The 10430-nt window shown below is 59.8% G+C and overlaps 1 protein-coding gene across 1 annotated transcript; it reads right to left on the minus strand.

The window, feature by feature from the left end:
* Positions 1-806: 806 nt before the first annotated feature.
* Positions 807-3127, minus strand: LOC117591578 (apidaecins type 73-like). Its single transcript, XM_034284895.1, has 3 exons — positions 2978-3127; positions 1647-2129; positions 807-1331 (listed from the first exon to the last, which is right to left on the minus strand). The coding sequence occupies exons 1-3, from the start codon at positions 3125-3127 to the stop codon at positions 807-809; spliced, it is 1158 nt and encodes a 385-aa protein (XP_034140786.1).
* Positions 3128-10430: the final 7303 nt, after the last annotated feature.

A 10430-nucleotide genomic window follows, 5' to 3' on the forward strand; every position in this document is an offset into this window, starting at 1 on the left:
TCCGGGCGTTGCACGTTGGTGCCGCTGAACTGGGGCAAGTGATCTTAATCCGCCACACCAATTCCGCACTCCAACGGTTCGCCTTTCTCTACCTTAACCTCGTCCGAAAATCTGTTGTTCACTCCGATTATGCAAGACTCACTCTGGGCATTCGATGTCGCGGGTCCCGTTACGATTTCCGCTATTATGCACTTCGATCCACTTAATCACCCGAACACTCGGCCTAGCTCTTGGGCTGCTCACGCGTGAAGCTTTTTTTTGCTTGGCGGCCACCCTCCTTATATAGGCGCCGGCTAACGGTTCTAACACGCGATCAGTGTTTTTCCATCGGCGATTCTGATGCTTTCTCCCTTCTTCGTAACTGGACCCCGATTACATGGCCATATTTGGGCATGCGTTGGTCCGCTGCCGGCCCGATCCCATCCTTCCACTCTCTTCTGCGCCGCCGTCTCGGGCTCCCAGCTCTCTGGGCGTCTCTTCCCAAATTACCATATTTGGTCATGCGTTCGTCCGCTGCCGGCCCGATCCCATCCTTCCCCTCTATTCTGCTCCGCCGTCTTGGGCTCCCCGCTCTCTGAGCGCCTCTTCTAAATTCGCCGTGTTCGGATATCCGAGCCCCTGGCTTTAACAGCTCTACGGCCTGTGAGGGACACGTTCCCTCACACTCCCCTCTTTCTTCGAGAAGCGGAGAACCTTGGTTTTCCGCTGACTCGGCGCGCCGCTCTTGCCTGCGCGCGCGCAATTCAATTGATGCCGGTCCCCGTTACGATTTTCTATTCATTTATTTATTTTTTTTTCTCATTGTTTTATTCCGCTCGTCCCGAATGTTGATCCCGGAAGACCGCTGTCCCCGCGGCTGACGTCGTGACCCGGTAGCGGACGCCGCGTTCCGTCACCAGCCTGTTGGTGCGCCGGCCCGTCAGCCTCGCACCGGCCTGTGCGCGGACCACGGACTCGGGCCAATCCTTGGGCTCGAGCAGTGTCCATCGGCGCGCCGCGGGCTCCGACGTCTGTCGTTGGAGCGTCGGCCGATGTCCTCGTTGCGGTTCCGGGCACGAGGCTTGTCGCCTGAACGGTGGGACCGGTGGTGCCGCGTCTGCTGTCGGCCGCTTGAGCGTTGGTGCCGGTGGTGCCGGCTCTGGCCACAGCCACGGCCCCCTCTCCCCTGTCTCCGAGGCCTCGGCCGCGCTCTCAGCCCGTGGCTCCACCGCTGGTCGCTGATCCGCCTGCTCTGCCCTCTCCTCCCGTGCCAGGGCCTCTGCCCGCAGGATCGCCGCAGCCGCCCGAAGCACCCTCAGTGCCTCTGGCACCTCTGGCCCTGCCTCCGCTGCCTCCGGCCCCGCTGCCTCCGGCTCCGCTGCCTCTGACTCCGCTGCCTCCGGCTCCGCTGCCTCCGGCTCCGCTGCCTCTGGCTCCGCTGCCTCCGGCTCCACCTCCCTCGGAGCCTGTTTCGGCGCCTCTTCCGCCNGGTTTTCCGCTGACTCGGCGCGCCGCTCTTGCCTGCGCGCGCGCAATTCAATTGATGCCGGTCCCCGTTACGATTTTCTATTCATTTATTTATTATTTTTTTTTTTCATTTTTTTTTATTCCGCTCGTCCCGAATGTTGATCCCGGAAGACCGCTGTCCCCGCGGCTGACGTCGTGACCCGGTAGCGGACGCCGCGTTCCGTCACCAGCCTGTTGGTGCGCCGGCCCGTCAGCCTCGCACCGGCCTGTGCGCGGACCACGGACTCGGGCCAATCCTTGGGCTCGAGCAGTGTCCATCGGCGCGCCGCGGGCTCCGACGTCTGTCGTTGGAGCGTCGGCCGATGTCCTCGTTGCGGTTCCGGGCACGAGGCTTGTCGCCTGAACGGTGGGACCGGTGGTGCCGCGTCTGCTGTCGGCCGCTTGAGCGTTGGTGCCGGTGGTGCCGGCTCTGGCCACAGCCACGGCCCCCTCTCCCCTGTCTCCGAGGCCTCGGCCGCGCTCTCAGCCCGTGGCTCCACCGCTGGTCGCTGATCCGCCTCCTCTGCCCTCTCCTCCCGTGCCAGGGCCTCTGCCCGCAGGATCGCCGCAGCCGCCCGAAGCACCCTCAGTGCCTCTGGCACCTCTGGCCCTGCCTCCGCTGCCTCCGGCCCCGCTGCCTCCGGCTCCGCTGCCTCCGGCTCCGCTGCCTCTGGCTCCGCTGCCTCCGGCTCCGCTGCCTCCGGCTCCGCTGCCTCTGGCTCCGCTGCCTCCGGCTCCACTGCCTCCGGCTCCGCTGCCTCTGGCTCCGCTGCCTCCGGCTCCACCTCCCTCGGAGCCTGTTTCGGCGCCTCTTCCGCCGCGCTGGCCTTTACCCCACTCGCGCCCGCCGTGCTCGCCGCCGGTCTCCGCCTTGGGTCGCGGCTGTTGCTGTGGGGTGGCGCCTCCTCCCATACCCGCGCCTCCTCTGGGTCCGTGTCCATCGGCGCAGGCCCCGAGGCCCAGGTAATGTGCAGCGTTTGGTGGTGCCACACCATCCCCTCGCGCACCGCCGTTCGCACCTCCTGGGACACAAACGGACCGATCACGGCTCCCTGTGGACCCTGCCAGCCGGGCCCTGGTTGTCGAGGCTGTTGCTGTTGTTGCTGCCGCTGCTGCTGCTGCTGCTGCTGCTGCTGCTGACGCTGCTGCTGCTGCTGATGCTGCTGCTGCTGATGCTGCTGCTGCTGATGCTGCTGATGCTGCTGCTGCTGCTGACGCTGCTGCTGCTGCTGCTGATGCTGCTGCTGCTGATGCTGCTGCTCCAGTGCTGTCGGCACCCCCTGCGCCGCTTCCGTGGCCCCTTCCATGGGCTCTCCTGCTCCCCACATGGCCTCTTCTTCCTCCTCGGCTTGCCGCAGCCGCTCCTCCCAGCTCACGCACTCATTGTGCACTCGGTCGTTGGCGTAGGTGTGGGCGTAGGTGTGGGCGTGGGTGTGGGCTCCCTCCTCCTCTTCGGTGACGGTGGGCCTGCCTCGTGTTCCCTTCTCCGCACTCGGGCCTCCCGCTCCACCAGGGCCTTCTCTCTGGCCTCCACCCACCTTTCCTTCACCGCGATGTTCCTTAGGAGGCACTGGGTACGGCCCTTCGCCTCCCTCTTCAGCACCCGAGCCTCCCGCCCAGTCAGCTCCTTCTCTTTGGCCATCGCCCACTTCTTTTTCGCGACAATGCCCTCCAAGAAGTTCCGGGTGCGGGCCCTCTCCTCAGGTGTGAGGAAGTTCCAACGGTCCCTCACGGTTCTGGGTTCCCTCGACGTCTCTCCGTATTTCGCCCCGCCGTGCCTCCACTCCTCCGCCTTGCGCACCTGGCGCCTCAGCTCCCCTTGTTTGGGTGCCGGCTGCCAGTCCACGATGACGACGTCATCCTCGCTCTCGCTTTCCACCGGCGACACCACCGGGCTTGCCGTTGAGCATGCCGATGGAGCAGGCGAAACGTAAGGCGACGCCATTACCTGCAGCACGGGAGAGTTACTTCGCCGACCGCACTCGTCTCCACGCATGGGCACGGTCGCCTCATGCTGACGGTGCACGTCGACGTCGTAGTCTCCGTACCGCAGCCGTTCCTCCTGGTCCTCCACAAATTTCTGCACGTGTGCCATTTTTTTGCTTTTATATTTCTTTTTTTTTTTTTCGCTGTGGTCGATCGCTTACCGCGTGTGTTCACAAAGTGCCGGTCCGGCCCTTAATCTCCCCTATTTATGCTCTCGTTGCACTCCCACTCGTTCCGGCTAACGGTACATCCCTTAGTGGGCCTGGCCTTCATGGACTGGTGAGTGTGTCCTGCGCGGCACCCCTCCTTTACTTTTATAAGTATTTTAAGGTCAGCTTCATCCTGCGTGATGGCCTTTCCCTTCATCCCTACTTCGGCTGGGGCTTCAGGTCTGCCAGGTGGGCCGTCCGAACATGCCCATCACTATCTCTCTTCATCTGGCAGATCACTGGCGACTTAAAGTCGACCACCCGGTACGGCCCGGCATACCTCGGCGCCAACTTGGCCGCGAATCCCTCCGCTGCGTTCGACAGATGGTGCTGCCGCACCCATACCACATCTCCTATCTGTGGCTTCCACTCCCGTCTCCTCAGGTTGTAGTGCCTTGCCTGATCTTGGGCCGCCCTCTCCAGATTGCGTCGCACCAACTGGAAAATTTCCCTCAATTTCGATGCATTTTCCTCGGGCGTTCTCGGCCCCTGTCCTGTTCCTAGGGCTCCCTCGTCGTACAGCGCGTTTGGCAGTCGGGGCTCTCTTCCTTGTACGATGTACGCTGGAGAATAGCCCGTTGACTCTGCCACGCCTGTATTCACAGCTAGCATCAGCTCTGGCCATTTCTCATCCCAGCACCGCTGATCACCCTCCGTGAACTGTGCGATCATCGTTTTCACTGTACGGTTTGTACGTTCCGTCGGGTTCTCTTGGGGTGTGTATGGCGCGGTGAATTGCTGTCTGACCCCCATTTCCCCCAAGAACTTCTTGAACACGCGGCTTGTAAATTGTACTCCGTTGTCGGTGATCATCACCTTTGGCACTCCAAATCGAGCCAAGATTCTTTCGCGGACTGCCTTCACCAGCGCTTCCGCAGTGGCTTTCCTCAACGGTACCAATTCGGTCCATTTGGAGAAACGATCCACTAACACCAACAGCATTGCGTTCCCATGCTTCGATCTCGGCAGCGGTCCCACGAAGTCCGCACACACTGTTGCCCATGGCTCTTCTGGGACCTGGGTCAACATTTTCCCAGCTGCCCGTACCTGGCATGGTTTGAAACGCAGGCAGGTTTCGCACCTTCTCACGTATGCCCTCACGTCCCGGTACATCCCTGGCCAATAATNCACACTGTTGCCCATGGCTCTTCTGGGACCTGGGTCAACATTTTCCCAGCTGCCCGTACCTGGCATGATTTGAAACGCAGGCAGGTTTCGCACCTTCTCACGTATGCCCTCACGTCCCGGTACATCCCTGGCCAATAATACCTTGCGGCAATTCGTGCCATGGTCTTCCGACCGCCTGCATGCCCAGCCCCTGGGGAGTAATGATTCTCCCTGAGAACCTGTTCCCGTAGATTCGTGGGGACACACAGCTTCCACGCCGCCACCTCCTCGTCTCCGGCGCGGTGGGGAATGTTTCTGTAGATTCCACAACCCTCCTCTACATAATCAGGGAATTTTTCCGGTTCCTTCTTCATCCTCTCCTTCACTTTTCGGATCCATCGGCACCCTTCGCCGATATCCGGCTCCCCTTCACTGCCTTCTTCATCCTCTATCCGTAGGCATCGCTCGGCCACGGGCTGCCTAGACAGTGCATCCGCCACAACATTGAGCTGCCCCTTCCGGTACGTCACCTCGAAGTCGTACTGCTGTAGCTCTAGNCGCCGCCTGTCGTTCTTCGCTCCACTCCCATTTGGTCTTTTTCTTCAGCAACGCGGTTAGCGGCTGTACCAACGACGCAAAGTCCGGCACGAAGCGTCGATACCACGAAGCCACCCCCAAATACTGGCGTAATTCCTTCACGTTTGCAGGGGGTTTTAGTTCGGCTATTGCCGCCACCTTCTCAGGGTCGGTGCAGATTCCATCTGCCGTCACCTTGTGGCCCAGATATCGCAGCTCCCTTCGGAAGAACTGGCACTTCTCTGCATTCAGTCGCAAATTGGCTTCTCGGAGCCTTCGGAACACCTCCTTCAGATTTTCCTTGTGCTCCTTCTCTGTTCGTCCGATGACAATAATATCGTCTTGGTACGCGAACGCGTGCGGCATCATCTCAGGGCCGATCACCTGATCCAAAGCCCGCTGAAAGGTGGCCGACGCGGAGTGCAGTCCAAACGGCATCACCTTCCATTGGTACAGCCCCTTGCCGGGCACAGTAAATGCGGTGACCTGACGGCTTCGCTCTTCCAGCGGAATCTGCCAATATCCGTCCTTTAAGTCCAAACTGCTTATGAAACGGGCTTCCCTGAGCTAGTCCAATATGAAATCGATCCTGGGCATGGGATACGCATCCTTCACTGATTTCGCGTTCACCTGGCGGAAATCCACGCACAGCCTCCACTGGCCAGTCTTCTTTCTCACCATCACGATGGGTGAGCTGTACGGGCTCTTGGAGGGTTCGATGCACCCCAATTCTAAAAGCTCATCCACTTTTCGGTTTATCTCTGCTTGCATCTTGGGGTTTTTCGGGTAGTATCTCTGTTTAATCGGTCGCGGATCACTCATGGTGATCGTATGAACCGCCACATTAGATACTCCCTTGAGTTTCGAAAATCCCTCCAACTCGCGAGCCAAGAACTCTTCCGTTGACTCTTCCTGGCCCCCTTTTGTCTCGGCTTCCACCGGGATCAAATCCGCTGTTCTAGCTCGGATCTCTTCCTCCTCCGGCCTGAGCATCCCACTACCGCTACCGACAGCCTTTCTTCCGTGCCTTTTTGCACTCGATCTTGGGCAGGAATCACCACCCTGTGGCCCGCACAGGTCATCTCTGCCCCGACCGCTTGGAGGAAATCCCAACCCAACACCAATTCGTCAATGATTCCCGGCAGAATCAGCAGCGCCATCTCAATCTCCCGGCACCCGAATGCCACCTTTACCTTGCGTTGGCGAGTCACCTCCTGACTGTGGCCATCTGCCAGCCGCACTCGCTTCCTCACCGCAACCTCTCTCCCCCGCCCCTTCACCTTTTCGGCCAACTCTGATGAAGCTGATGAAGCTGCTGGTGGCTCCCGTGTCCAGCGTTGCCCGCCACTCCGTTCCTCCGATGGCCACGGCGGCTGACAGCTGGGCCTCCTCGCTTCTCAGTCCTCCGACTAGGTTGTGGGGGCGGTTTCTTGCGACACGGGCACGGCCCTCCGCGGCTGGGGTCGCGGGGCGTTTCCCGCTTTCCGGCAGCACTCCCGCGTCGGCATTCCCACCTTCCCGCACATCCAGCAGTACGTGAGGGGCCGAGCTTGGCACTCTCTTGACCAATGCTCCCCGCTCCCACACCTTCTGCATGCCTGTTCCGGGTTCTGAACGTACCCGTTCACAATAGCCGTCGTCTGAGCCGGCAACGCTGCCCGCGTCCCTTCTGTGCACCGACGGCACACTTCTGCTCCCGCCGGCTTGCTGAACGGATTTGCGGCTCGCGCCCTTATGACCGGATTCTCCCGTTGGAACTCCTCGCGATCTCTCTCTAGTGCCTCGAATTCGTCTGCCAAAACCATCATCGACTCCAAATCGCGGCATCTATGCGGTCGCATGTACGCCCTCAGATCCGGCATGCTATTCTCCCTTATTAGTTCCGTTTGCTCTTCCTGTGGACACTTCAGGGGCCTCATGAGAGTCTGCATCTCCACCATGTAATCTTTGAATGGCTCTCCCCACCTCTGTTTCCGCATCCTCACCTCCTGCAGCAGCTTCTCAAAATATCCTCTTGGCAAGAAATACGCTTGGAAGCTGCTGGAGAAGTCTTTCCACGTCTTCCATTGCCGATTGTTGGCCACGAACCACATCAGTGCCCGCCCCTTCAGGAGCTCCGGCATCGCTCTTGGGATCAGGTCCGTATCCAGCCCGTACGTCTCGGCGGACCACTCGACCTGCTCCAAGAACTCGAGAGGCTTCGTCGTTCCGTCGAACCAAAATGACCACTCTCTCACCTGCTTGGCCTCCTTAGCGTAGTCCAGGGGTGCCGGCCGTGGGCCTTGTGGCTCATGGAACCCCCTTTCCGGGTCTCGGCTTCTGTCTCGGCTTGCCTGTCGATGCCAGCTGGGTGTCGGAGTGACCGACCGCTCGGGCACCGCCAGGCTCGCGATGAGCTCCTGCTGAAACTCAGCCGGGGACTTCCATAGCGCCGCCGCCGCCTTCCCTTGAGGTAGAGCGAGTTGCTCATACGTGGCCGGCTTGTCGTCAGCCCGAGGCATCGGCGACGTTCTGCTCGCCCGACATTCCCAGACCTCCAGTAGATCCGCATACTCTGGCTCTCCGCCGTGTTCTCTAACCCACTCTTTGAACGCCTTCCTCATCTCGTCTAGCGTCCCCTCTAATCGTACGCCAACCGCCTGAGCGCATTGCACCAGATCCTCTTTCCTCAAATTGTGGATCCATTGTCCTTTTCCCATCGTGCCCTTTGATCTATCAGACCACCTTTCCTTACGTTTTTTACTTGTTTTGGTCGTGAGGCCCCACGTTGGGCGCCAGTTGTAACGTACCCGCCACACCAATTCCGCACTCCAACGGTTCGCCTTTCTCTACCTTAACCTCGTCCGAAAATCTGTAGTTCACTCCGATTATGCAAGACTCTATTCACCCGAACACTCGGCCTAGCTCTTGGGCTGCTCACACGTGAAGCTTTTTTTTGCTTGGCGGCCACCCTCCTTATATAGGCGCCGGCTAACGGTTCTAACACGCGATCAGTGTTTTTCCATCGGCGATTCTGATGCTTTCTCCCTTCTTCGTAACTGGACCCCGATTACATGGCCATATTTGGGCATGCGTTGGTCCGCTGCCGGCCCGATCCCATCCTTCCACTCTCTTCTGCGCCGCCGTCTCGGGCTCCCCGCTCTCTGGGCGTCTCTTCCCAAATGACCATATTTGGTCATGCGTTCGTCCGCTGCCGGCCCGATCCCATCCTTCCCCTCTATTCTGCTCCGCCGTCTTGGGCTCCCCGCTCTCTGAGCGCCTCTTCAAAATTCGCCGTGTTCGGATATCCGAGCCCCTGGCTTTAACAGCTCTACGGCCTGTGAGGGACACGTTCCCTCACAATGTACATACATATGTACAAGTATCAAGTTTTTATTTATTTTTACCAGTTTTATTTTGTTTTGTAAAATGTATTGTATGTATAAATGTAGGAATAGTTTTTAAGATTGGAATCCTTTTTTTTTGGGGAACATGGAGCTTAAATGTGCTTATGAAAGCAGCTCAAGTCGCCGCTGGAGCGTCGGCCGTTGTCCCATTTGTGGCTCAGGACAGGACGTCTGTCGCTGGAACGGTGGTGCCGGCTGTGGCCACTGCCACTGGGCACGCACTCCGCCTGTGGAGCGAAGGATGGCCGCCGCTCTGCCTTGTCTGCCTCCTCATCCTGTACCCGGGCCTCTGCCCGCAGTGACGTCGCCGCCGCCGCCGCTCGCATCACCTTCAGTGTTGCTATTGGCACATCCGGCTCCACTGCCCCTCCGGTGGGTCCACGTCCCCGGCGCCTGTTTTTACGCATCTTCCGCCGCACTCGTCTCCGCCGCTCTGGCGTCCTACATGCTCGCCATCTTCTCCTCCTTAGGTCGCGGCTGTTGCTGCCGCCATCCGCCTCCTCCCATAGCCGCGCTCAATTCTCCGGCTCGGGGCCGGGCCCGACGGCGACGTTATGTGGAGCGTCTGGTGGTGCCACACCAACCCGCCTCGCACAGCTGTCTTAACTTCCTGAGACACGGCCCCATCACGGCCTTTTCCGGGCCCTGCCATCCTGCCTGCTGATGCATGGTGGCTGCTCCTGCTTCTGCGCCTGTGGTTGCGTCTGCTGCTCCTGCTGTTGCGCCTGCTGCTCCTGATGCTGCGCCTGCTGCTGCTCATCTGGTTCTGGCGGCACCTCATGAGCAGGCATGGTCTCTAGCACTCCCCACATGGCCTCCTCCTCCTCCTCGGCCGGCCGAAGCCGCTCCTGACTCGGGCGTGGGCTTGTGCGTCTGCTCCCTCCTTATCTTCTGCGCCGGTGGGCACGCCTCCTCCCTGATTCGGGCTCTGGCCAGGTCCTCCCTGGCCTTCACCCACCTCGACTTCGCAATGATTCGTTTCTGAACTTGCTGGGTGCGGACCCTCTCCTCCGCTGTGAGGAAGGCCCACCGGCTCCTCACCTCCTTGGGGCGTTCCCGCGTGCTTCCTGTCGCCACTGGTACACTGGCCTTCTTTCTGCCGCTCGCTTCGCCGCCCGCCTCACCGCGCTCTCTCTTGGCCGCCTTGCGCAGCTCGCGCTTCAACTCCCCTCGCCTGGGCACCGGCTGCCAATCCTCGAGGATGAGGTCATCCTCGCTCTCGCTGACCACCGGCGACTCCACTGGGCTGACCGACTAGCATGCCGACGGCGCTGGGAATCCGGCTGACACCGGCACTGGCGAGACCAACGGCAACGCCAACAGCTGAAACACAGAAGAACTACTTCGGCGACCGCACTCGTCTCCACGCATGGGCATTGACGCCCCATGCTGACGGTAAATGTCGACGTCGTAGTCCCCGCGGCGCAGCTGTTCCTCCTGCTCTTCCAAAAATGAAAGTGATTGTGCCCTTACCGCGTGTGTTTCGCAAGTGCTGGTCCGGACCATAACCTCCCCTATTATGTCCTCGTTGCACTCCCACTTGTTAATGCTAACGGTGCATCGGTGATGTACCAATTTTTGGTTTAAACCATTTCACGAAAACCACTTTTCCCCGTGCTTAGTTAAATCCAAATGACTGGATATAATTTGTTTTTTTGTTGTTAATGTGTTTTAATTCTCC

The sequence above is a fragment of the Drosophila guanche genome, unplaced genomic scaffold (genome assembly GCF_900245975.1).
Source record: "Drosophila guanche unplaced genomic scaffold, DGUA_6, whole genome shotgun sequence".
Classification (NCBI taxonomy): Eukaryota; Metazoa; Arthropoda; class Insecta; order Diptera; family Drosophilidae; genus Drosophila; species Drosophila guanche.